Source organism: Diplotaxodon limnothrissa, linkage group LG19 (assembly GCF_057381915.1).
Source record: "Diplotaxodon limnothrissa isolate DT_005_m linkage group LG19, D_limnothrissa_male_GT1.1, whole genome shotgun sequence".
Classification (NCBI taxonomy): domain Eukaryota; kingdom Metazoa; phylum Chordata; class Actinopteri; order Cichliformes; family Cichlidae; genus Diplotaxodon; species Diplotaxodon limnothrissa.
The window spans coordinates 8,304,951-8,332,209 of record NC_140614.1 but is presented as its reverse complement, the minus strand read 5'-3'; the positions used below and the strand labels follow the sequence as shown (position 1 = coordinate 8,332,209).

General features: G+C 38.5%; 3 protein-coding genes across 3 annotated transcripts; 1 reads left to right on the top strand and 2 right to left on the bottom strand.

Annotated features, from left to right (window-relative positions):
- Positions 1 to 228: 228 nt before the first annotated feature.
- dnaaf9 (dynein axonemal assembly factor 9) lies at positions 229 to 20,244 on the bottom strand. The gene is made up of 37 exons (XM_085342538.1): positions 20,180 to 20,244; positions 19,265 to 19,344; positions 18,998 to 19,123; positions 18,786 to 18,910; positions 18,416 to 18,512; positions 18,138 to 18,244; positions 17,950 to 18,027; positions 16,353 to 16,454; positions 15,914 to 15,969; positions 15,663 to 15,798; positions 15,112 to 15,193; positions 14,913 to 14,949; positions 14,735 to 14,819; positions 14,571 to 14,647; positions 14,420 to 14,464; positions 13,717 to 13,762; positions 13,502 to 13,613; positions 13,185 to 13,255; positions 13,008 to 13,055; positions 12,824 to 12,914; positions 12,626 to 12,726; positions 12,268 to 12,411; positions 11,947 to 12,026; positions 11,730 to 11,831; positions 10,393 to 10,510; positions 10,115 to 10,203; positions 9,903 to 10,028; positions 9,578 to 9,703; positions 6,711 to 6,748; positions 5,469 to 5,604; positions 5,035 to 5,121; positions 4,266 to 4,372; positions 3,934 to 4,008; positions 2,936 to 3,123; positions 2,757 to 2,822; positions 2,051 to 2,144; positions 229 to 1,843 (listed from the first exon to the last, which is right to left on the bottom strand). Exons 1-37 carry the CDS (start codon positions 20,233 to 20,235, stop codon positions 1,737 to 1,739), a joined length of 3,441 nt encoding a protein of 1,146 aa, XP_085198664.1. The 5' UTR covers positions 20,236 to 20,244; the 3' UTR covers positions 229 to 1,736.
- Positions 20,245 to 21,461: 1,217 nt separating this feature from the next.
- LOC146611653 (uncharacterized) lies at positions 21,462 to 23,561 on the top strand. Its single transcript, XM_085342767.1, has 3 exons — positions 21,462 to 21,471; positions 21,603 to 22,442; positions 22,849 to 23,561. The coding sequence occupies exons 1-3, from the start codon at positions 21,462 to 21,464 to the stop codon at positions 23,559 to 23,561; spliced, it is 1,563 nt and encodes a 520-aa protein (XP_085198893.1).
- A 1,650-nt stretch (positions 23,562 to 25,211) lies between these two features.
- cfd (complement factor D (adipsin)) lies at positions 25,212 to 26,992 on the bottom strand. Its single transcript, XM_085342856.1, has 5 exons — positions 26,932 to 26,992; positions 26,664 to 26,820; positions 26,247 to 26,388; positions 25,843 to 26,133; positions 25,212 to 25,706 (listed from the first exon to the last, which is right to left on the bottom strand). Exons 1-5 carry the CDS (start codon positions 26,987 to 26,989, stop codon positions 25,527 to 25,529), a joined length of 828 nt encoding a protein of 275 aa, XP_085198982.1. The 5' UTR covers positions 26,990 to 26,992; the 3' UTR covers positions 25,212 to 25,526.
- Between the last annotated feature and the right edge of the window lie 267 nt (positions 26,993 to 27,259).

Below are 27,259 nucleotides of genomic sequence, written 5' to 3'. Positions count from 1 at the left end.
ACTAGCAAGCGTGCCCTCCATTTGAGGAAACTTTTGATTGTAGACTTGAAACGTAGACTGAACAGAAACATTTTTCCTCACTTATCCGTAAATCTCAAAGTTCTCACTGATTACAGACATTTTTTTGGTACAGCAGCCACTGCAATATATCATGCAATTATAGCTGCAGCAGTATTTCTTAAAAGCATATTAGTGTATTGGATTGCACTAATATACTACACTGCTAACCCCATAATGAATGAAAGCCACTGAATCTCCAGATACTGAAGCAGGGTTCCTACACATTCTGCACCTCAAAATTTCATATCTTTTTGACGCAGTTATACTGAAATACTTGTTCAGTATAAATATTATAGATTAGTGGCTCTTTAAATATGCAGCTGTCGCAGCTTTTCCCAGAGAAATGACTGCCTATTAAACACATTTTCTTACAGGTCACAGAATTTCCAAACCTGTGTAGGAACCCTGATAAAAGGAAGACGTGCATAAAACATTAGTGTGACACACAATCGCAGAGCAAACAGTGGAATAACTCATTTAAACAAGACTGTTCTCTGCAACATCACACCACTGATACAAAGCCTTATACCTTTTACTAATCACTTTACTCATGTTAACCCTAATCTAGCCAATATTTAATAAAGCAGTATTTTCCCCACTTTATTTCATTTTCCCTGTCCTCCCCAAATGCTGCCACTCAAAAGAATCAGGGGGATGTGTGAATTTTCAGCAAATAGTGGCATAATGAATGATCCACTTCTGGCTGTCTAAACTTTTTGTTTATCATGTGCTGGTGTAAACTAACTAACATTACAACAAACAGAACACAGGGCTATGATGAAGTTTGTGGAGGACCTCGGTAACCCCAGTAATTCAATATGTTTCATGACAGCCTCAGCTGTTTTACAACACTTTGCTGCTGGAATTGAAATCTGGTTAATTGCACTTTCATAAGATTCCCTTGACATGTCTTAAAATAAAGCACTGGGACGGTCTATAGCTATGCGATTAATGGCATCATTCATCAGTTGTCTGTTGCCAACAGGCTGTCCAATGTTTACAGCTCAATGATCAAGTCTTCCTCTGCTGCTGTGTGGCTTACAGACAAGCTAACAGGTGGACCATGGATTGGGTGACAACAGAGGAGGAGCGATTCTTGAGAAACCCCACCAGGGAGCCCACCAGAATCACACGGCTATCCACGCCTGCCCAGAAATAGAGGCATTAATTTGCCAACTGCGATAAACAGAAACGCACAAGGAGTGTGTGGCCCTTCCCTTCAATTGTGAAAGTCGCATAGCTTGCAGACTCAGTGGTATAATCATACTGGTTTAAAGGTGGAGATTTGTGTGGTGCTTGTTCTGATTTGTCTACAGCTGTGAGCAAATTGCATCTCTTGACAAACATGTCTTAATCTAAATTAGCTACCATAACAATGAAACCCAACTCACCAAAGTGCTAATGCTAGCGTAGTCTACAGCATGGCAAACAGCCATACAATTACATAACCACCTTTTCATTGATGATTGAAGGCTCCAAATAAGAAATAAAATGATAAAGTAAATAAGAAAGGACTTCCAGCAGAAGCGGCTTGTGAAGATACATGATGTGTGACCACACACTGACTGCTCTAGTGGAGTGTTCAGCACATATCCCCTTTGCCCTCCCTCACCCCCCACAGTGGTTCCCTTACAAGGTAAATACGACAGATGGAGTGAACATACACGAAGATTCTATCACGGCTCAAAGAGGTCGGGCTGTCCCTGCGACTCCAGCTGACAGTTGAATTGCTCTATCTCCTTGTTGGCCTCAGCGATATACTCTTTAATGAATTCCTCCATGTCTAGGGTAGCAGCAATGTAAGGAAAACTGCAACACATGCACTCCACACAGCAGTATATAAAGATGCATCTCAGTATTTTTCACTGTTCTTCTGTGTCAAAATCTCAGTCAGTCAAATCAAACTGACTCATGACTATTTCAGACTTTTGTTCTCAAGCCTTAATGACAGGGACATACAGTTTTACAGTAACCCTTGTGAAAAGGATACTGGGATGGAAGTTTGTTTTATCTCCAAAGATGTCAACATATTGGTAACCATTGTAGAAGTAGCCTGGTGGAAGAGGTTCCAAATGTCTGGTCATCTAAACAGAAACATACGATATCAGGTTCAGTCAAGATTATTGATAAAAGCCACAAGTCCCTCATCTAGCCCAATATTTAAGAATTAGCAAAACCTGATAAATAAAGAACAGACCACAAAAAAGAACAATGGCACCCATATTTAACATCAGTTAGAAAACTGTCTCTATCAGCAAATGTTAATGGTAACCTTGGGAGATTTTTGTGCATTCATTGTTTATCAGATGTGTGTATAATCCTTTGATTTCATAGATGTGGTTAGTGCATCCTAATTTGTAAAATGTTTTGATTTTATTTAGAAACTTCAAACAAATCAAACTCCAAAGATGAGCAATGATTTTGTTCTGGAAACAAAAAACTGGTAAACATGAAATTCTGTAAAAAATATCTAAACGTGAACACACTGGCATGTATGTAGATCAAAAAAAAAAAAAGAGGGCGTGCTTTCATCTTTAGTTTCTACAGTCTGCAGCATATGTGTCAAAGTACTCCTGCCTTTGAGTATTTCTGCTTGTTTAGAGCCTTTTATGAAATATTATGTATTGCATGACAATTATCATCAATTATACCTATAGTCCCTATAGTTCTGAGCATGTTAGAAAGTGGAGACTCACGTGGATGCTCTTGATTTCTTGTGGTGAAAGGGTACTTTTGGTCTTCTTAGTTTTCTTTGCCTGCTTCTGTAAACGTAAAAAAAAAAAACAAAGAAAGAAACAAAACGTTATTTTTTAAAAACCTGACTGATGTTGTGTGATAACATGGCTATACATGAGTGTCAGTGTTCAGTGTCTACCTGCTTGGCGCACAGTCTTAACCAGTCCTTCAGTCCATCCTCAGTGAGACCAACACCATCAAAGAATAGGAAACAGGAGGTGTTGGTCTCTTTGGGACCCTGACTCAGAGGGTCACTGTTGTCTTCAGGGACAATTCTCAGGTTCCCACTCAGTGCATTGTAGCTCACTTCCATCAGCTGGTCTGAGTCTGGAGGTTTCACAGATGAAGAAGCTCAGATTTGAGTCTCAGTAAAGTTCACACCTTGTCTAACACCTGCTACAGCAGCTTCATATGTTACCAGCATGCTGTTGGTGGAGTGTTAATGTTTTAACATCCATACAGGGCTTCTGTTCCCAAAACGGCTCACAGAACCCGTGTGTACAAAACCAGATAAAAGCAAGATAAATACGTCCCACTTCAACAATATGTGTTGGATGTATATCAGCTAAATCGAAAAACTCAAACAAAATAACTACATGGATGTAAATGATACACTACCCAATAGGCAGCTACTAAAATATACATTAAGGGAAAGTCGGAGTCTCAGACACCACACTGGTTTCATACTCTATCTTCCCAACTATACAAATATATTCACACTCGCTGAACATCTCCTCACAGGCACCTGCACTTTCTCCTCATGCAACAACTCTACACACGTCTTAAAATAAAAAATAACAAAAAGAGTGAGAAAATTATGTGAAGCAAACCAAACTAGTGGAATATGGGCTGAGTTCTAAGCACCAGACACCAGAGCAACAACCAAGCAAAATTCCTACCGTCAGGAGCTTCTTTCCTGCCTTGAGAGAAACCTTTTGTCTAATGATTCCCCAAACTGGGAAATGCAAATGTAGATTAAAATATTTCCCAAGGAAAGAAGTCACATTTGTTTTTTGTCATGTTTTTCATAAGCAAGTTCTTCAAAGTAGGATCTGAAATTTTTAAAAGTTAGCAGAAGTATATTGCAAATATATTTTATAAAGAGTAAAATCAAAGGGAAAAATATGTGAATCCTACCAGAAAATCTGACTTTTCCCCAAACATTGTACATATTTCCTTGGAAGGGGCTTGGCCGTAGCGATGACTTGATTGCTGCAGAAAAACAATGCGAGTTTGATCATTTAGTATTGTCGAGCAAATTATGTAAAGTGAAAATTTCCTAGAAAGCAAGTTTGTGACAAGACTCTAAAGCCATCCTTTGGAAGTACAGATGACTTCAAAGCAACGGCTGATAATTACTTCAACACCTCCATATTCGGAGGGAAGGCAGCTCATGTAATCACAACCAAATCCTTCCATCTCATATCTAGAGAGTCTGTCACGAGGCAGGGGGCTTCTTTCCATCTCACCTTTACAGTGGGTGACAAATAGAGGCCTCTCTAGGGGCCGGTTAAAAGCCACGCGCTGCTGGGTGAGGACCAGAGTCCCAGAACCAGAGCAGAAGCGCCCTTTGCACCTGGAACAAAGAACACGTGAAAGTTAAATCTAGACCAAGCCAAATGTTTGTGCTACATTTTGTCTTTGGCTGGAAAGCTGTTTACTCAACCAGCTGCTCACAGTGAAGAGGCCAGTGTATGTGATTTGCTGCTAAAATGCAAGACAAATTTCTAAATGCAGATTCTTTTAACAGCAGGTATAAACAAAACAAACATTTCTCGCTCCTTGATATGAGGGCATCTAAGAAGAATCCCAAACACACCCCAATATACACAAACTGTACAAATTAAAGGCTGAAGATGAGCAAATTAAAACGGGCCACACTCTGGCCAGATACTGTGTATGATCTGAGAGGAGGATTTAGCAGCAGTTCATATTAGGCTGAGCATTGAGGCATGAAGACTGGCTGGACATAGTCCAAAGGAAAAGAGACCCCTCTGTGTATATGGCAACTGCATGGCCAACAGCTTGTTACTGTGCTGCCAGGAGGCAACTGGTGATAGAACACGAGATGCCCTGAGGGGCTTCATGCCAATCAGCTGCCGATACACACACCACTGTAGCTGAGCAGCAATTAAACTGCAGGGAGGCAGGACTGAGGAAAGCCGAAGCAGGAATCAATCTGTCATTCAGCAGCCAAGAGGTTGTGTGTTGACACAGGAGGACATATGGGTGCCTTACCATCCAGGGTAGAGGACGTAACGGGCTCTCAGCATCTGTGGCTCATTGAAGCTGCTCTCAGACAATATCAGATTCATATCTTCATCCCTAATTAGGGAGAAAAATAATAATAAAAAATAGATATTTAACATCTAATATTCTACTGTACCAGTAATCGGTCTGTAAGTGTTTGCATTTTGAACACCAAATGTGACAAAGGAGTACTTTGATCTGTAGCAGACTGTCAATCACAACGATAAAATATTAAGTATAGAATGCATTGGGGAGTGTTCATTACACATTCAGGAGTTAAGTGAGCCGTGCTCTGACCCAGAAGATTTAAACATAGACTCAGAGAGTGGAATAAAATGTAGCCTAGAGTGAATATTTTAGGCAAAGATAAAAGCAGTGAAATGACTGTTTGCAGCATTGATCATGATTCTGTGGGCGCCTACCTGGTGACAGCTCCTCTCTCTGCCAGTATGAAGGCAGCAGTGGGGTTGGCAGAGCGTACCAACTGCTGAACATGCTGCATGAGAGGGTGCTTCTTCTCTGCTGTCAGCCCAGTGAACACCACTGTACTCACAATACCTGACATACAACAAGGCACAAAAAAAGAATGAAAATTCCACAAGAAAATGGATCACTTTCCCAAAAAATACAGAATCTCCTCAGTTTTGTCCCTGCTGAAATACCGTATTTCACACTACATTTAATTTATTGTCCATACCACTGCTTTTTTTCTGCCTGAAAGCAGAATATGCATTTTGATCACCTCACATGAGCTGACTGATATAAAAGGGAACGACATATTTTTTCCCTTCACAGTTCCATGTTTTTCCTCCGCACTGCCCCAAATTAGGATCCAGTAACAAAGATGGGAAATATGATGACAGTAAACCCAAAAATGTGAAAATTCTCACTTGAGAATGTGAAATGGAAAGTAAACCATCTCAAACATACAGTAATGTTTGCACCAATGAGGTGTGAAACGTTTTTATAGCTCCTACTGTATGTAACAACATCTCTAAAAAACATTATTTAAAACTTACTATGTCACAAAATAATCTGTATTAGTATTGTTGCTATTTTTACCTCCATCACTAAGTTGTACTTACAAAACACTTTAATTAAATGAAATTGTTTTATTTATATAGTGCCAAATCACAACAGCATTCATCTGAAGGCGCTTTAGGTTGTAAAGAAAAGATACTACAAAAAACAGAGAAAACCCCAACAATCAAAAGACCCCCTATGAGCAAGCACTTGGTGACACTGGGAAGGAAAAACTACCTGTCACCTAGGCAACAAGAGCCTTTTATGTCCATTAAGTGGTGATGTGTCAGCTAGAAAGTGATGCACAACGAGCATATCGTTTTATATAAATGGTGCTTAAGAACTAAAAGTTTTTACCTCCATATTTATTATAAAGTATCTTACATGTCAGCAACTCTAAGGTAAAGAGCATCATATTTCATAAGTCAACACTTTCTAGTACAAACAATACAAAACTTTGGTTAATTGATAAATGGTCTGTAACAATTTATAATGCAGCTACAGGCCGATAAAGAAGAGTCTAGCTTTGCTGCAAACAAAAGAAAATTCTAACTATCTATCGACATGGTCCTTCCTCAGCATTAAACATACTGTGCTGCTGGACAGGTGAATGAAAGTGCAGTGAAACAGACTAGACTAACCTTGGCTGAGCTGCTCCAACAGCTTAGGAAAAGCAAACCTAAAAAACAAAATGACAAGAAGAAATGAGAGAGGAGAACTATAGTTAAATATTAAACATATTCTAGAAACTACCTAATGCAAATTTTATTTTTGACTGAGACGCTTACTGCTTGCACTATAGGTTCCATACTCAACAACACACAAGAGGTGTATTTAAATGTATTCACTTTTCTGCCCTCTTTATTTTGCCCATGTCCTGTGTCACCACATCATCCTTAATAAGAGCTCTATTTCTGACTAATGAATGCATACCAGCGTTGAGCAGCAATAAACAGACTAATTCCACATTGTGGGCCTTGGCCATAATGTATGACATCAGGACTTTGACTGGCAATGGACCAATGGAACATCTTTCTGTAATTTAATTAATTAAAATTCATTGTAACAATGTATCCGGAGTTTTCATATCGATCTGTGTTATACACCACTTTCTGAAGTCTCCTTACAACCACTACCCTTCTTTGGGAGCCTGCAGGCTTGGGGATCAGCAGTTTGAAAGGCATTTATCTTTCCTGTCCTGACGTAATGAACTGTCTGCATCCATCACAAAGAATAGATCATGACTGACTGATGAGCTTCGCTGAGGGGGGTTGCTGGCCACACATGTGGATCTGGGGGATTAAAGGGCTATGCTGAAGCGGGTGACAGGCAGGTCAGACCTAAGCTGGGCTAACCGTATCCAATTAGTGCCATAGTAGGGGTCCACAGACCTCCATACAATCTGTGGCAACAGACAGGGACAGGAGGCTTGATGAAGATGCCTCAATTGGAAAAGTCACTGCTAACTGCATTGTTAGCTAAATTCTTATTACACATTTTCCACTCCTGAACTAAGTAGGTACTGTGTTTAACTGAAAAGGTAATCACTGCATGATTAATGCATGCAATTCAAGACATATTTCATAAGCCTAGCTTGTGACACAAGCATGGACCATTTTTAGAATTTTGCTCATGCACATCTCCACAGTAGACACAAACAACATCTAACTGAAGTACAGACTTTAAGATTTACTTTAAGGGGTTTACCAAAGTTTTATATATAGTCCCAGATTTTCATAGACTCAGATTTAGGTGCACAACTGACTGACAGGCACTTTCATGGTCATGAGAGGCCCAATCGCTCATTAATTCATGACAAATGAAACAAATAAAATATCTGGAACTGATTCAGTTTTGAACTTGTAGCTGGTAACTGTTCACTGCAACTCTCAGCACGAGGTCCAAAGAGATATTTGCAAGAGGACAGACTCATAAGGTTTAAAATAAAAAATAAAGCTATAAGAGACATAACAAACACTTTAAAAATGGCAAAATTACAATCTGGTGTATTCTTATAAAGAACGAAAGCATTGACCAGCTCAGCAACAACAAAAGACATGAAAGAAAACAGAAGACAACTAAAGTCCATGATTACATAATTCATCACATGGTTCAGACCCCTCACAACACCTCACAACTCAATAACACTCACGAGGAGGCAGACATGCTACTGATAAAGTCTATGATCCAGAGATGCCTTCCTGAATGTAATTACAGTGGATTCATAAAAAGGTGCAAACCACTGGTTACACTCAAGAAGCCCTTAACAGAAAAATTCTTTGGACAGGTGAAACCAGCATTAACCTGTATCAGAATGATGGGAAGACAAAACTGTGGAGCAGGAGAGAAACAGCTCATGACCGGAAACATACCACATCATGTGTCAAACATGGTGGAGACAATATTATAACATGGGCCTTTGGAATTAAGTCTCTAGTGAATGGATAATGACCCAAAGCATGCTATAAAACAAATCAAGACTTTCCTGAATATAATGATGAAAAACAATTACGGTATTTAAAACAGTAAAATTTGTGCAATTACTTTTCAGCCTCTGAAAATGGGTTTTTTTTTTTTGCATAAAAATGACTTTAATTCCTAACCAGTACATGGAATTTATATGTGTAGTTAACATTTGTCAAGCTTAATACCCAGAATCTAGTTACTATAGCTTAACTAACAAAGGATGTGTTATATAACGTCTATTGATTTTTTTAAATGAAAGTTCTGATGAAGACAGATGATGGCACAAGTTTTCAAAGCATGCAAAGACTACACCCTTTAGACTGGCCTTGTGTGTATGAAAGCATCAGGGGCTTGGTCAAGCTTGGCCTGCTTTGGAAAAACAGCCTATCAACCGGAGTAGTATGCCATATTGTGTTGAGCTGCTCAGTAAATCTATGACAGTGAGAAGCTCTGTAAACTCCATCTAAAGCCTGTAACAAAAGGAGAGTGAGATTAAATGTAGAGCTGATCCTCTCTGTAAAAAGGGACCCAGCCTTGAGTTTTAATAGCTAAAAGTGTCATGTAACCTTTTCATGGAAACCTCCAGCACTTTAACAATTTATGAGCATCTCCTGTCTGTAATTATCTGGCCTGTCCATATGTTGCTTGAAAATATACCTAAGTGAAACCCTTAATACTGGTGCGTTTGACCTCACTGAAACTCTTAAACTTTGCACAACAAACTGAAATGTGTGTCATTTCAGAAATAATCTTCGTTGGTAGCAAATTACTTTATTGCACATCTGCTCATGTGCTAGAAAAATCTATGGTGGACACACGTGTTTCAGGAAACTAAGCACACAGAGAGGTGAATGGCAAACTATACAACAAAAGTAATATACAATTTTTCATCGTTAACCTGGATCAATGAATTGACTTTAACTGCTGTGAAACTGAGCTGACTGCACTTTCAGAGTCATGGTGATTTACTTACCACTAGTTACTATAATCCAAAATTGTTTTATATCTTAAAAATAGCAGAGAGAAATATCTCAAATCGTACCTGTGCTCGATAAAGGAGGTGAGAGGGTTCACACAGGCAGTAACTGCACCAATTGTGAAGCATGCCTGAACAACTGGGTCAGGATGGAAGAGCACAGCCTGGACCACATCTAGAACATCTGTATATCTGTAAGTAGGAACATTCACAAATGTAAACAATATTGATCTATTCTATACTCAACATCCTGCATGTTTTAATAGTTTCATATTCTAAGCTCTTTTATATTAGATGAATACATCTTTAATATTAAAAAGGTACAAGTCTTATGACTGGTCTGCTTTAGGTCTAAAGCACAAATTAGTCTTAACTGCTAATTTTTTCTTACCCCGGTGTGAGCACCAACAGACGGGGTTTGCCTCTTGTACCTCTTTGGCTCTCCAAGAAGCTGGACAAATACTTTTGGAGATGAGAAGCTGAGAAACTTTCCGGAGCAGGCTCATAAACCACCCACCTGTGAGTGTAATGATTGAAAAACTTGTGTATATTTGGTTGTGTTATAAGTCTGGTATTTACTATGTTATTTGAGAAATGTTGTACCTTTCACATTTGTGGTTTAGCTGGACTGAGAAGTTGCAAAGTATCTTCTTATGGCTTCCTGGCAGTCCAGTGATGATGGTGATGACAACCTTTTCACACATTAAAAAAGCCCACATCAGATATTCATTAAATCAGCTTTATTATAATTAAACTAGGTGCTAGATAAGAAAGCAATCAGAAAATGATTTACTATGTCTACAATCTTTAAAGAGAGAGAGAGAGAGAGAGAGGGAGAGAGAGAGAGAAGGATTCACTGCATCCTAAGACAACATACTCACCTTGTCTCCCTGACAAGGGGGTATATTCCTAAGCTCTGCAGAGGGAAAGAGCATCCCCAGGTGGTCATACATAATGGGCTCTTGACCAATGCTACTAAGAGCAAAATGCTGAAGAAACCTGGTACAGGCCAGAATACAGGAATCAGTGAACAGAAATGTGGTTGACACAGACCGACATGCCTAGACAAACCTATGATTGCATTTACTGTATTGTGTTTACATGCCATTACTGTCTAAAGAAAACAGCAATTGAAATTACACTGATAATACAAAATAACACTATGGACAGTGAGTATTATGGAACAACGCACAGGACGCTTATTTTGGGTGCAAATGCTTAACACTAGAACTGCGAATGGGGTCATTTTGAACCCTTGGCATTTTAAAAATCATGTAACTCTGTTACATTTCTATTCAACAACTAAAACATTTTGGGATTTGTGGGCTCAAAATGTAAAAAACTATATGATCACTAGAACTGCAGAGGACATTACTTTGACCCCATAGAAATTAATCCAAAACCACTACTGCAGCACACTGAGTTGGCTAGCAACACGACTGTTTACACACATTTTAATATGAAAGCTGCTATAACACGAGCAAAAGCTTGCTCGATGTGATCGGTAAATTAATATATAGTAGAATGTAGTTAGGTAAAAGTTGAGTGCCCGGGTGGGTTTGCTGGCTGTTCTGAAGAGCAAGGGAACTGTAACTGAGCTGAGCAGAGTCCAAGTAAAGAGTGAAATCCAGCAGTTTCAGTTCCTTAGTTTATTTTTATGTTTATTAGTTTACTCTAATTTGAATTTTAACTTTACAACCTGTAATGAAACAATCTAAATAGATTATAAAACAAATAAAAACCTTCTTTAATACTTAAAGTTTGAGAAATTAGATGATAATTAACAACTTAACTTCTTCAAGAAGTTAATTATTTGCCATCAATGCTGTTGTGGCAGGACGAGGTCAAAATGACGCCTCCTGGTGGTTTTGAGGACTTTGGGATTCTGGCAGTTCTAGTTTTGAAGCAGCTGGAGTTTTAATTATACGGGCTAACAAACAAAACAATGCAAAATAAGTGCTTTATGCATGTTTTGGCTCTAGCTATGCAGACTGGGGGAAAAGAATGCATTTCTTATTTTGGCTCTTTGATCATATATACTCTGTGTCAGCATAACAGACCTAAGAAGTGTAGATGGTCAACACTGATTGAAACAGTGCAACACAGGCTTAAAAGCTATTTTGGGAGTGCATACTCATGATTAAGCAACACCTAGCATCAGGTTTTACTACTTGTTTGATCCAGTTCTGGAGCACTCTGTTGCTACGTGTGTACTAACATTTCCTGTCCTGGCAGCTGACAGTATGAAGTCTTCAGGCTGCCTCTGCGTTTGGCCATTGGTGGCTCCTGACTGTCGTGCAGCTTCTGCAGCTTGGTGTGCCTGAAAGAGGAAAACAGAATGTCTACCCTGAAACAAATCTACTTATCTGTCTACCTACTCAAATGATCATACTTCACAATAGCTGAAACTGGCAAAGCAAGCACTGTTTGCTTACATATTTTTCTGGTTCCACGTCAGGTTGTCTTGGTCCAAGAATTGCAGAGCGAGTCCAGAGCTTTTCCACACAGACAAAACCTACAAAAATAAGATAACAGGTTTATACAAGTACAACTGTGGCTTTAATGGGAATAATATAAAGAGAAAGGGGGCTAAAACACATTTTAGTATATAGTAGACAAATAAATAATGACATTCTTGTGCCAACAAGAGAAGTGTTAATTGGATATTCTTAATAATTAATTAAAATGATAAATTCACCAGAAAAAACAAACAAACTTAATGGACAAACTTGCTAATGAGATTTTACCCCTCTCACCTTAGAGTAGAAGGCCCTCTGGCTCTTAGACCTTGGAAGTAGAGCAAAGACCAGACACCTATCAGAGCTGTGGAGAGGGAATGGAAGGTGGGGGAGCAAGCTGTCCTCATACTCTACAAACAGAGAAGCCACAGTGCTGTAGTCCTGGTGATAAAACGACACACAAAACACAAGAAGTAGGAATGAGAAATCCAATATAATATGTTTTATCATACTTTTACATGGAAGGTACTGAAACTCTGAATTTTAACTGTTAAACAGATGTTGCACAGAAATATATAGGTGTGTAAAGATGAACTACCATATGAGAGCTAAAAATGTAGCTCTCATATGATAAAACGAGTAGTTTTATGCATACCGGATTGTAAAACTTGACTTTGTTGATGTGATCCTTGGAAATAGTGATGCTTCCATATTGAGAATGGATAAACAGTCCCTCAGAAAAGAAAATGATCTTTCCTGAAATCAAAATTTGAATAAAACACATTTTGAATGATTGCAGGAAAATCAAAATAGAAAATGCTAAATTCCTCCCAGGTTTTTCAACAATGCTCACCTTCTTCAGGAGCTGAGAGGTGGCTGCTGGACAACACATATGCAGCATCTGCTGCAGTCAGAACTTTTCCCAAACAAGTACCATCGTCATCCTGTTTAAAACAAATAATGTAGATCATCAGGTTGTACATGAAGGACTTAGACAAGCAACCTGTAGTGCTATGAGCAGAGGCTTTGGAACCTACCTTAGTGAGCTGCTGAGCTTGTTCAGACTGCTTGACATCAGATTCCATCTGAAAACAAAATGACAATAAAAAATCAAAAGTCAAAGAAAATGCTATGTTTATATCACAGATTCAGCATAGGTCTGTCAGATTACTTCAAATATTGGTCCTGATTTCTACATTCAGTACCACACATACCAGCCAGCAGGCGTAGCGAGGCACTGTTGCAGTCAAGATGGTGTAGCAGCTGTCTGAGGACACAGTGCCATCTACAGGAGAAGAACCAGACATGTTTAACGTGGGGAAACAAAAAACAAGCCAAAGAATGACAAACACAAGATGTACAACAAACACAACCCATGGCACGGAAAATAAGATATCTTTGTACTACTGTGATGACTGTAGATGACTTTCAGCTTTTTATGTTTGCAGTGGATTTGTAATGTTAATTATGTATATCAAACTTCCTTTGCAGATTGAATCAGCAATCCATTCAAATCTAATCTGCACTGTACCTCTCTGTTGAATGTTGATACTGGACTCCAAGAAGGATTCAGAGAAGACTACAGATCCCAGTTCCCCCCTGTCCCACTGCAGGTCTGGGATGTCATGGACAATCAGGGAAGCCTTAAGGAACATAGAATTATTGCAAATGTAGAACATTGTGTACACAAATAATTTTATCAAAAACCTTTGATCAAACAAGTTATAATGTGCTTCTCTAACTTACTGTTTTTATTACGTAGCGGCTGTCTTCATTAGTGAGAGGAATTATCCTGAAAACAAATAAGAAAAAAAGTTTTAAGAAAGCATCAATTTGGGATATAGTTTTCAGATAACACAATGAAAACACTGTTCACTGACTTCCCCATATTTGAATGCTTAAACAGAGGTTTGGGGCAATACTTCAAAATGTTCACTATCATCGTGATCTATATTGCAAAAAAAGGGCTGTAACGATAATCCATAACACTGACCTACTTCCTGATAATATTCTAAAACTGTTATTTAAAGGAGATGGAGAACACAATTTGAGGGGGAGTTAAATTCAAATAATTTTTGTGGTTTTTTTTGCATCTCTGTATTTGGAGTAAAGCTGTGGAACAGACTGAGTGATGAACTGAAGCAAAGTCCAAAAGCAAGGTACAATGAGGAAGAAGGGCTTTTATTGGGTGTTCCCACCCACAACTTAACCTATATGTGTGTACATGTGCATTTATACGTATGTGCATAATTTGGCAAAAGAAGGATTTATGTTAGGACAGAACATAAAAAGGAAGTAAAGAGCTGACTTTTAGTTACTAAATATGTTAAATTATTTACTGATTATTATTTTCCTCATGTTTTTGTCCTTTTGTTTGTATTTCTGTATATCTACAAATCTTTGTATATTAAGCCACAAGCAAATTTGAGAACGTGCAGATAACACCCACATTCCTTGCTTATTCACTGCTTGAATGGTGAATTCACATTTGGACCTGTAGAGAGCAAACACAAGAGCAAAGGGATATAACATATACTTTAAACCTTTGATCAAGGTCTGACACAGTTGATGATTGAAAAAAAAAAGTAATCAATTGCTACCTGAGAAAACTGCGATACTGGCTTAAATTCATCGAGTCCAATGACATCAGAAAGGTGTTCTCAGCCACATCCTTAGCCTACAAAGGATTACACAGTGAACAACTGTATATGCTAGAGTACATGCTGTAAAGCCAATGCTAAAATCTGTGTACTTTTTCTCTAACCTTGGTAGCGCTGGTGGTACAGGAGTAGCATTTGATTCCCGACAGAACTGCTTGAATGGCAGCTGAATAAATCTGTGACAAAACTCTGAAGAAAAAGAAAAGTTTTCGTTAGATATTCTCAAACGTTTGACACCCAACAGCTTAAAGGGAAATGAAAGATTAAAAATTAAACACTTACAAGACGTCTGTCTTCTTTTGCTCTGTGTTCTGATTTCCTGTGAAAAATACAAGGGGAAAATGTTATTACTGCTTTAACTATGGGTTAATATATCATATATTGCAGTCTCTGAAGTACTAAGGACAACAAAGTAAATATAAGATGTTCTAAATATGCAACAGATGAATAGACACAAGTAAAGTCACACAATAAACTTCACCAAGATATGGGTTGTGGGTAGTCCCAAAGAAATAGGTCCGAGCGCAGGCTAGAGGTCCTTTGGGAGCCACACACTGGAGAATCTAATGGGGTAAAAGGTGTTTTGTATGAATGACATGAACAGCAGAACGTTCCCACTTTACAAACAACACAAGTAACAATATTGAGACCCAGAATTTGCAAACTGACCTACATCTCTTATTTACAGGAGGACATATTAACAGACTTAAGTGCTCCAGATGACTTATCAAAATGCTGCCCAGTAGATGGTGCTGCAGCTAATTTTTTCTCTTTTAATTGAGTAATTTGTTTTATAGCACATTCATTAGAAGTGGAAAAAAATCCACTCCATTTGAAATAGTGGAGTCTTAACAGAGGTCTTTGAACCTAATAATCACTTTGGCATTTGTCCAGTCATTACCAAATGTTTTATAGTAATAGGTGTAGATGTAGGGTTATATTATTTATTGATGATTTAAATGTCTGCTTCGTACTTGCTCTCTGCTCTACCCCAGAGAAGTTATTATCCTTCACTATGCTGCTGTTCCTCACCATGTGTCTGGCTGCAGAACCTTGAGGCCCTGTGTTGCGGACCTGATGACTCTCTGAGGGAAAGTTGAATAAATAGTTCTCCAGATCTTCTAAGGCAGAGTGTTTCCCAAACAACACATAGGGCTGCTGGCATTTACTGAAATAAAGAAATGTTTCACTGAGAAAAGGTGTGTGTTTATTTCATTCCATGCCAACAAGACCACAGATAAACATCATTTCAATATTTACACACGAGTGAATACAAAGAATACCTTTTATCTGTGATTTTTCTTGAGATCAGTCCATGAAGGTAATAGGAACGGAATGCCTGCAGATTGTTGAGAATACACTTTATGCTCATACAGGTACACTCTACTTCTGTTAGACTGATAAAACCCCCTGCTGTCTGCAAATACTCTTTGCATTTGTTATAAACTGCATAACATTTGTGCAGACAATCTTTTTTCAGCTGCTACTCTTTGCAACAGAACTGGCAACAAAGTCTGATTAGTCATTCAATATTATGACTAATTATTATGACAATATTAAATAATATTTAATATTATTTATCTTTTCACTGTGTAAAAAAAGCAGTTGATGTCTCTTTTTTGGAAAAAGTATATCCAGAAAAAAATCAGAACAATTTAAATTACTCCAAATATCACACAGCAGTTATTCTAGTTTTGTGAGGATATGAAGGCATAAATGTACCTCCCCTGCTTGTGCTTCAGAGAGCTCCAAGATAGAAAGATGACTTTCCAGGTCCATGCCCGAGAAGAAGCCATTCCACTGTTTCTCAAAGTTGACCAGGTCCTAAAACAAAACCAACAGCACTCAGGTAATACGACATATCTCTTTACATACAGTACCGTGGAGTCCCTCATTCCTCTGTTTTTCTTGGAAAATGGGAAATAGGTGCAGGGATTTAATAAAACATAGTTTCTAGAATTCTAATGAGCTTGAAAGTCAATATTTGGTATGACCAGCTTTATTATTCAAAACAGCATAAACTCTCTTAAACAAGCTTTCCTATAATATGCTAAAGTAATCTTCAGCAATAGTCCTCAGGATTCTTGAAGGAAAGACTTTTGTCCTGTTTCTCTGTCAAAATGATCCCACTGCTTCAATAATGTTGAGGTCCAGAATTTGGGGAGGCCAATACATGAGTGATAATTTTCCAGTGTGTGGTTTTCTACCCAGTTATGCTTTCTTAGGATTATTCACGTCCTGAATAATAAAACTGTCACCAAGCTGTCATCTAGACACTTTCTAAATGTTAATGCATGGCGGATCAAAATCTACCTGTGCTTTTCTGCATTCATAACATGATCAGTTTTGGTAAGATCCCAACACCACTGGCTGACATTCAGTGCTAAACCATGACAGGGGTTCCAGATGTTTTTACAGATAGTTGTAGAAACTCACTGTTGTCAATCTCGCTCTACATACAGTATAGACAACAATTTTAACCAACAATTTCATTTGTACTCATCACATATAAGAACTGTTGACACCGTTTTTCAGTCTAGGTCTTGCACATTTTATGAGTTTTTGACAGCCACTCTTCAATCAAGATAATTTCTGATGAGGTTTCAGTGAACACTAGATGGATCAACTAAAGGACTGGATTCATCTGTCAGGTCCTGTGTCAGGTATTTGCTGATATGACTTTCAAATACTGTTCATTTGCCATAGATAGTTTTTTAGACCTACCATTTCTTCTTTTGTCCTCTACTTGTCCAGTATCCGCATTTTGTAAGTGACAATGTCCCCAGTTAATACGTCTTTGGCTAATAGCGCTGTAGGAATCACTTTGTTGGATCAAAAAAATTTTTTTTGCTTGTCAATCTGTTATTTTTTTCTATTTTTTGTAGATTCAGTTATGGAAATCAGCACAAATTATGTGTTCCCATGATAGGCTGTTAGTGAAAAAGTGGCTAAAGATACAATTGGAAATTGAATTGGTGGTTATTAATTGAACTGAAAAAGTGAAAAAGCAGCCAATGTCAAGAAAAAACCTTTGAATGATTGCTGAAGACCACGTCAGCAATTACAAGAAAGTCTAGCAAAATACAGATTTAAACCATTTCACAGTACTGTGCTTACTATGACTTGTAGTTACCAAATAATGATTTATATATTAATGGCTAGTCCAAAAAAAAATGATTCCTAATAGCGGCACTGGATTTTTGGCAATTTAAAAAAAACTTCAGATGTCAGATGATGAAGTACTGTAGGCCTCGCCACTAAAAGTAACAAGAAACTTTCAAATTTGGTAAAGCTGACAGAAAATTAAACTCATTGTTACCTCTGTGAGGAGATTATCCAGCGACACTGGGTCGAGTCTGTTGTAAACCTGCCACAGATTCTCACTCATGTCCATTAGCTGCATAAGTAGAGATACATAAAACAAACAAACAAACAAACAAACAAACAGAAGCATAGGATCCTAAGAACTTTCTACATATTGTAGTTTCTTTTGCTGTTAGGCTTTACCTTGTATTTCATGGTAAAAAAGCTTCCTCCACCAATGCCTTCCAGAGCAAAAGCTTGAAGCAGAGGCCATTTTTCCACCATAAACATATCAAACTTCTGGATTTGTCCTAAAATTAACAGAAACTAAGTTTAACTAGGTTTTGTTAATTGGGAGGTCTCATTTCAGAAGTAGATAAAACTAACACAACAACATGAATTACAGTTTAAGAAGACATTTTAATTTCTTTGAAAGACACAAGTAGTAAATGATGGGGAAATTAAAATGTAAAAACATGTACCTTGCGAGCTGTAAGGTACTCCAATGTGATAACAGTCCTGCACCATTGCAACAAAACTGGAGATTTTAAATTCTTCTGCTGCTTCTTCATCTTCATACTGCAAGTGGAAGGAAAAAACGACAGTAAATGTAAGCTTTAGAATAGAATAACAGAATTACAAACACTGCTACAAAGAAACACATTTTAAAGGAAAATCCTCTTTATGTCATTGATGACAATAAATGCGCTATCATTGTGCAGTCAATGAGTTAAACATGCAACCTGTTAAACCTAAGTACTTCTTAATTAATCGACTAAACAGGAACTGTAATAAAGTGAGAGGTATAGTTTTTTTTCTCCTTCTTCTTCTTATTTATCTATTTATTTTTACCTCTGTTTCTGTCATGCAGTACAGGTGTAGGTTTCTCCAGTGGGACACATAGGGCAACAGGTAACTGTAGTTCAGTGGGTTGCAGTACAGGTGAACACAGTCCACCTTAATCAGCAGGATTACATCTGACACAAGGACAAGTGATGTGTCAACCCTGATAAAAACTAAAGCATGCACAAAAATATGACATGCATATGGAGACCCACACTCACCATCCAGCATTTCTTCAGGAAATTCCTCAAGGCCATGCTCCAGATTCACCTGGTTTTGTTCATATAGTCCATAGAACAAGTATTTTGCCAGCTCAGTGCACCCCTCATTATATCTGCTATCAATTCCTAAAATAGAGAAAAATACAATAAATAAAGTTTATGGCTTTGGAGTGTCCAGAGAAAATATTCAATTCACTTTCTATTCTGCTTAACAAACTTTGTTTTAGCCTTAACAACTGACACATCAAAGTTTCTGACTTAACATACCGAGAGAGCACAGGATGCCATCAGGAATGGCAGTGCCACTTCCACAGAGCAGAGCCTGAACTTGACGCAGACGACAGCAACTGAAAAGCATGATAAAAAACAACAACCCATAAATAAGTACAAAGTCATGGCTTTCATGGTTATTGATGATGCATTTTAGATAGAAAAGTAATTCTTCTTTTTGGAAAGATAGAGCTTTTGTTATGCCAAATTTACGGAAGCTAATGAAGTTGCATGTAATTGGCAATTTGAGCCCATTTAATTGCAGACTGATATCAGACTGACTGTTGTGTGGCTTGGCTTTCCTGACAGTATGCTTGATAATCTCATTTTGTGGCAAAAATAAAAAATAAAAAAAGATAAAAACAAAGTGATAAATTACAATATACGTTATTGCAATATTCAGTATATCGCAAAACGTTAAAAATCGCCACAATATGCTACCGTGAGTAGTATTGTCGTGTTGTGGGGTGTCTGGTGAGTCCTACCTCTAGAAATAATATAGCTGTAACACAGGTTCACCTAATAAAACACTCAATAGTATCAAGCATTAACTTATTTAATAGGATTCGCTTAGATAATTTTAGAATTCTTCGTTTACTACGCTGTTAAAATTGTAACAACATAAACTGCCTCCACTGGGATGCATTGAATGAGAAATCCCCGGCAGGGGATAGCAAAACTATTATGCAGCTTGACCAGATGTTTTTATTAATAAAAAATATAAACTTCAGCTGGTTTGAAACGTTGATAATGTGGGCATTACTATACGCTATTCAGTCAAAATTAATAACGATAAATGGCGTTGATACGTCGACTAGTAACGGAGAGTGGTTCTGTCTAACGTTAGCTACGTTAGCATGGCAGCTACGGTGAAGCATTTTCTAACAAAACACAACTCGATTCAAACATCACCTCACGGCTGGGTTGATTCCAGAGAATTTCCCGTTAACTTTCCTTATACTTGACATTGTAATTGTTGTCACCGTTCACACAAAACCGACAAAGCGTTGCGTATTTTTCCGTATCGGGCCGTGTAACTACATTTTCTTCTCCATCACCCTGGAGAGTGTCTACAGAAGATAGCATAGCAACGGAGCGAACGATTTCAATAATTGGGGGGGTTACTAAACCAGCATATAAGTACTTCCGGGCAAACTTTACAATATAAGATTATGATTTGATTTACTCCCGACACAGTTTTATAGTATTTCGCGTCGTGTCGGACACACCAATCCATTATAAGAAATAAAATTTTCGGGTTTTAACAGACGATGCCCCCGTTGTCACGTCTTAGTACGGTCTTGTTTTGGGCCGTTTTGACAGCAGCTGGCAGTTTCACGCAGCTTCTAGTGATGCTGCAATCCTTCTGCGATCACGTACGGGGTAAAACAGCTGCATACTGTAGTGTGTCTTTATTCTAACGTGGCGTGTTATAATATAGCTATGTGTTATTACTGCTCATTTAATGGTTTCTTGGGGATTTTCTTCCTTGGAATTTTTATTAGTAGTAATTCATCGGAGATGAAGTGTTCACAGGCTGTTGAACCACAGTATATTTGGCATGCCATGACTCCAAAGTAAACTTATGTTTCTTGACGGTCTGCAGTGTGGCTGATTCAGCTGTTATCCAGATTAAAAAAAACAAAAACAATTACCGGATGTCTTGCAGACTGGCTCCATGGTGCAGAGGGCAGTAAATGATTAAAGTAGGAAAGGGAAACCGGATCAGGCAAGCTGATTATGTGTTTGCAAATTCCCACAATGGTTCCATTTAAAATGTTCACCTTGTGCAGACACTGACATTATGAGCGCTTCCATCTTAGGCGGAAGCACGTTATCTTAGGCCTGTTGTGTTAAGATCAAGTCTTTACTGAATTTTAAAGTTTAGCATGGAAAACTGCTTTGTGCACCAAAATTATTTGAAGTAATGCTTTTTTTCTTTTGTATTCTCAAACCTAAAGTGAAGCACAAGGAAAATACATGTTCATCCAGGCGTGAACGGTGGAATGCACTTCCTTGACAGTTGAACTTGTAGTGCCACATGTTGTAATCCAGAAGCATCCTGTTTTACCTTTTACCTGTTTTACCTTTTTCCTTTATAATGCTTGTTTCAGAGCCTGAGTGTCTAGTTTCAGGTGTTATCTTGAGCTGACAAGAATCTTAGTGCAGACTTGCTGGAGCACCTGCAAAAGACATGGCTAGGAGTGAGTAATCGTATTTTTCTTTTACTATGAGGTCAAATCATTGACTAAATAGTTGCAAATTATTTTAAACGTTAGATCCTAAGGATGTGTTGGTTTGTGTACTGAAAAGTTGTTATTGTTTTGTTTGACAGAAAATGTAACAGATATAAGAGAGATGATGGTGGTCATATCAATGATGGAAGAATGGTCTGCTCTGAAATCTCTGGCTCAGGATAGCTCTGAGGATGAAAGTCACAAGTTAAGTTTTAGATCTGTGGGATCAAACCAAGTCTGTGATTTGACTGTGGAGGATCGTTCGATCAGCTTGCACTATGCAGAGTTAAAGGAAAACATGACAGAGGAGAGCATCTGTGAGACAATCGATAGCTGTTTCAAGTCTTGCACAGAGGAAATCAGAACATTTCTGTTGCTGATCCAAGGTGGCTGTTACACAATGAGAGAACAAAGACTGACAGGGATCCTTCAGGCCCACTTTGGAGCTGAGGCTTTAAAATACTTAATTGTCCTCTCTGTGGAAGATGGAAAGGTTGTTGACACATTAGATGACGCCCTGCTAGATTTGATAAATGTATGTGATGGCAGGTACTGCCGAGTTAGGTCCTCTGCTCCGGGTGGCGGGCTGCACACCCTGCTCGAGATGGTTGACTACCTGATGACTGAAAATGGCGTCACAGGTTACACTGAAAGCATGCTAAGTGAATCCATGAAACGTAGGACAGAAGACTCGGCCATGAACATGCTGAAAATGAAAGTACGCGAGGCAGAAGAGAAGGAGCAAGCTTTCATGCAGCTACTTCAACAACAGGAGCAGAGAAGAGCCAAGGAGCTGGAGGAGCTGAATGCAAAGCACGATGAGGAAAGAAAGAAGGAGGGAGCTGAACAAAAGCAGTATGAGGCAAAAAGAGAGAACCTTGAGGAGGCTGTAAGAAGCCACAGAGCCATGTTGCAACTTCAGATCAGTACCCCTGATGGTAAGAGCTATTTCCATTTGTTCTGGTGTTTTAAAACTAAAGTTGTCAAGATGAATAAAAATACAGACCTATAACTTCCCTGTACACCAAAGAGTGGTGAATACATCGTCCAGCATCTACTGGAAGAGGTAAAAGTGATGTTAATTGCCCCTAGGGGGTGATAGAGTTACATTTTTATATGGATATTGTTATAATATTTAGTGTTACAATTCAGTTTGACACATGTAAAACCAGAAGAACATGATATAGACCCCAACAGGGGAAATGGCCCTCCACAAGTTATAGATATTATTGGGGCTGTAGCTAGTGTGTAATCATATTTTCAACATTTTCATAAGAGTTGTATGGTCTAATTTTCTGTAGGTGTTTTCTAACAGTCATTTTCCATTTCATTTTTGGCTTTCAGATGATGAAAAGAATAAGATCTCTGTGATCTTTCTTGGTCTCAGTGGCAGCGGTAAGTCTTCTGCTCTGAATGTAATCCTAGAGAGAGCAGGTAGCCAGTACTCAATTAACGGATCCACTCATGAACCGGCCCTACCGACCGTATTTTGCGAGAGAAAGGAGGTATACGCAGCAGGGAGGAAGCTCATCCTCGTCGACACCCCTGAGCTGTGGGACGAAGACGGGGTGGAGAATGTAGAGCTTGTGAAGGACTGCCTGGCTCTGGCCGTACCTGGGCCCCATGTTTTCCTGCTGGTGCTCCAGGTGGGACGCTTCACCCAGGGAGAGTGCGAGATGTTCGGACACCTCCAGAAGATCTTTGGACGAGAATTCGCAGAGCATGCCATCGTGTTGTTCGTTCAATTCGACAACAACAAGTGCAGGCCTCAGAAAATCAACAACTATGTTGCTGGTGCTCATTCAGCTCTGCAGGATCTTGTCCGGAAGTGCGGGAGCCGTTATTATGAGCTAAACATTATAAAATCCCAGAATGCTTTGAGCTATCCTCAGGTGAAAGATTTGCTGTCTGGGATCAGTAAACTGGTTGCCTCACATGGAGGACACCCCCACATAGTGAAGAGATTTTCTTTGCAGGAGCTGCAGGAACGAAACAAAGTGATTGAAGAGAGGAAGGAAGGAGCACTGGAAGTGAACTACTTATTAAGAGAAAATTAACTTCTCTTTCTTATAAAAAGGGGAACACTGCAGATGGAAAAGCAGTACAATGATGTACCCTAGAGCCTTGAACCTTTCTTAAACTTCCTGTTTGGTAAAAAAAAAGTGTTAGTGTAGATGTTTTAAATTGGATTGAATTACATTAAACATTTGTTTCCTTTATTTGATACTCATGTGGTAGTATGGTTTGCTTTTGAAGGTTGAATCACTTGCAGAAAATGTCCTTGTAATCTTTTTTATTGTCTTTATAACCTTTGTATTTTAAGTTAACTAGCTATGAATACCTTTAAATGACTGTTAAGATGTACTGTCTTTTAGAAATGTGAGCCTCTTGGTAGAACACAATGGCGGGGGTGATGGTGTGGTTTTGATCAAGCTAAACAAATCAGTGGAGCATGTTGGGAACTACTCACATACCTGCTTGTCTGCACAGACCAGTGAAAGGAGGAAAAGAAAAAGTACATGTGCTCTTTTTATTTGCTTTTGGACTTCCTCACCACTGGTATGAAGACTGGAAAGTTTATGAGATCTGTTGTTGTTGTTGTTGTCTTGATTGCCTGAGACTTGAAGACAATTTTACAAATGTTTCCACTTGCCAATAAGCTGACACACATGTATTAAAATTACAACAGTGATGCATAAATTGTTTAGATGACATCTTGGTGTTGTGTTCCAACATTGTAAACTTTGGCTTTTAACCATATTTTCAGTTAGTCTGATCTATTATTGTTTGTCTTTCTACTCACAAAGTACATTTGGAACTTTATTGCCAATAGCACAACTTACAGGTAGTGTTAAACAAAACTAAACAAGAGGAAAAGGCACCGACTGACTTTCAGGGTTGGCTTCATTTGAAATATAGTTTAGCTACAAACAGATATATAAACTATTGATAGAACAAAGCTGATAAGTGACAGCAATGATAAGTGTCCATCTTCTTATAAGTTAAAGTAATTAAAGCTGTATAATATATCTGGCATTTTCTGATATCTCTGTCACTCACTTTTTAAAATACATATATGTTTTATTGTTGGAATACGTAGATGAAATCATAATTCGATATTGGTTGGATCCTTTTTCAGAACGCCACAGTCAGTGTGTTTAGTGATGTGATGTCTAATTTTTAGATGTCTATACATAAGTCACCTAGGAGTAAGCCAATTATTTTTTCCTGGAGTAGATAATGTGAACACGTTTCCATCAAATAATTGGTTTATTCTTAACTTTTGGCCTATCTTCTATTAAAAATAACAAGTACAGAGGGGGGACACTTGATATTTCCTAGTGAACAGTAAGCATGGTCCATGACCTGCTACTTTCCCCTTTAATTGCATGCACTGCATTCCATACCTACAGTGTTTGTTTAACCCGTGTATTACGTTAATTTTCCTCTGAGACTGTTGACTAAGACATTGCACTGTAGATATTAATATTCCTGGCATTCCTGGAGTTCTGTTTAACAGAACCAATCTCTTCATCTCTACTACTGTTCTGAGCTGGGATGCCCAGTAATACAATCTTATTTTAGGTAGAATCAATCAATCAATCAATCAATCTATCTATCTATCTATCTATCTATCTATCTATCTATCTATCTATCTATCTATCTATCTATCTATCTATCTATCTATCTATCTATCTCTGCAAGGTACAGGTATAACACGAGACATGTACTACGTTTTTATTAATTCCATAATACAGCAAAGTGCTACATTATGTGATTGTTATTATGATGCTAGAGAGGGTAAAATGGAGGCAGACAATTCCCTATGGCGACGCCCATAGAGGGAGCAATCAGGAGCAGTAGAAAAAAATAAAGACGTTTACATATGTTTTTGTCATTTGCCACACATTGATGAACTGCTCCTACAGACATGCATTAATCATATATGTATATATAAAAAACACTGTGACAGATGCATAGTCAGCTGTAGCTAAAAACTTGAATGTAACATCTGCTTTCATTTATGCGCTCTGCTCTTCTGCTGCGGCTGGCTGTGGATTCATGATGTTGTCAATCCATTGAGTGTAGTGAGAGATGATAGTATAAATTCCAGGCTTTTTTGTTTGGCCGCACTTTTTTCCGCCATTTGAGGTGATGCCCACCACAACGCCTTTATAGAGCAGAGGACCCCCAGAGTCCCCCTGAATGACCACAACAAAGAAGCAGGAAAAAAAAGCACAAGTTTAGGATCAGTAATGCAATCTAAGCCAGCTGTCTAACAACTGTTTTCACGTTTCATCATTTATGTTTAGGAGAATAAAAGGAAGTAAAACTTACATCACAACTGTCCTCATTCTTATGTGGTTGGTCACAGGGGTTTGCGCATACTTTATGTGCACATATCATGTTAGTGGTGAACTTTCTACCAAAGTAGTCGCTGCGTCTGCACCGATCTGGGCTAATCACCTCGACAGTCACCTCTTTGAGTTTATCTGGTCTGGCCCCCAGGTTGTCAACCGATCCCCAGCCAGCTGTTTCGACCTCGTTACCGGTGTCGGGGTTTGTGCCTCCAGCACGCAGAAATTCCACCGCTTTAACCGCTTCGGAAATGTTAAATGGACGATCCAGCTGCAAAAGCCCCCACAGATAATGATTCCAACTATATCACTGTTTTGGTTTACTATTATAGACTCTTGTTTCTGAGTATTCAGATAGTATAAGGGCATAGCATATGCACTTACCTTAATTAAAGCAATATCATTGTCATAATTACTTGGGTCAAAATCTTGGTGATTGTGAAGTTCCAAAATGTCAAAGATTTGCTTTGTCTCTTCAGGTTCACTCAGAGAATGGACACCGAGCATCACCTTCCTTCCATCTGGTCTTAAAAAAGAGCACAATAGTGTTATATTATTGAATAATCATCAAGAAAAAGAGTTATCTACTACATAAAAGCAAACTCTAAATGCTTTTGTAGAGCCATTGAGCAAATTTAAACATGAAACTTGAACAAGCACAGGAGAGATTATTGCCCAAGCAAATACAAACAAACACAATCCAAACAGCACCAGCTTTAAATGGAAAATATCATGCTAATATGATTCTGATCTTGCAAATGTTTCCATACATTTGTTACACTGTAAAAAATGTTGCCTTACCCGTTAGGTAGACAGTGCACTGCAGTCATCACCCACTGATCTGCTACCACAAAGCCTCCGCATTCATGTTTCAGATTCTCCCCTTCTGGCACCTGGATGGAGGCCATGTAGGGCCGAGAATGCGGCGCTGCCTCCCTGCCTCCGATTATGCCCGCACCTGAGATGAAGAAGCATATTTTTCTTTTACAGACGCGCAAAATATTAATAGCAGAAAAATAACATCTGAAATGTTGCACCAAAAAACACAGATAAAGCAGCACAAACGTACTCTCTGAAATGAGGGCGACAACAAAAACAGCAGCACCCACGAGCACCTTTGACACCATGATGTCGCTTTAACTGATACAGAACGAGCATGTGTGCTGTTTTTAAAGGCTTTCATTTGGAACAAAGGAAGCCAATATTACGCAAAGCACAAGGGGGAGTCGGACCATCCTCCCATTCTCTGTTTCCTGGAATGAAAAACAGGAAAACATAAAACATGTTCTTGAGGTCGTTACTTTTTTGCATGGCTTTTATTTTTTTGCCATTGTCTTTGCTTGGAATTCCTATGTGTGACTTTTCCTGATACAGTCATATTATTGAGTTGATCTTTA

Excerpts from the sequence above, each read along its gene's own strand:
- dnaaf9 (XM_085342538.1), bottom strand. The coding sequence starts at position 20,235 with ATGTCAAGTATAAGGAAAGTTAACGGGAAATTCTCTGGAATCAACCCA. Across the intron at positions 19,345-20,179 it reads GGAATCAACCCAGCCGTGAG|TTGCTGTCGTCTGCGTCAAG; the intron begins GTGATGTTTGAA and ends CATGCTTTTCAG. Across the intron at positions 1,844-2,050 it reads TAAAACAAACTTCCATCCCA|ACATGGAGGAATTCATTAAA; the intron begins GTATCCTTTTCA and ends CTGCTACCCTAG.
- LOC146611653 (XM_085342767.1), top strand. Across the intron at positions 22,443-22,848 it reads TCAGATCAGTACCCCTGATG|ATGATGAAAAGAATAAGATC; the intron begins GTAAGAGCTATT and ends TTTGGCTTTCAG.
- cfd (XM_085342856.1), bottom strand. The coding sequence starts at position 26,989 with ATGGTGTCAAAGGTGCTCGTGGGTGCTGCTGTTTTTGTTGTCGCCCTC. Across the intron at positions 26,821-26,931 it reads TGTCGCCCTCATTTCAGAGA|GTGCGGGCATAATCGGAGGC; the intron begins GTACGTTTGTGC and ends TCTTCATCTCAG. Across the intron at positions 26,134-26,246 it reads ATGATATTGCTTTAATTAAG|CTGGATCGTCCATTTAACAT; the intron begins GTAAGTGCATAT and ends GGGCTTTTGCAG.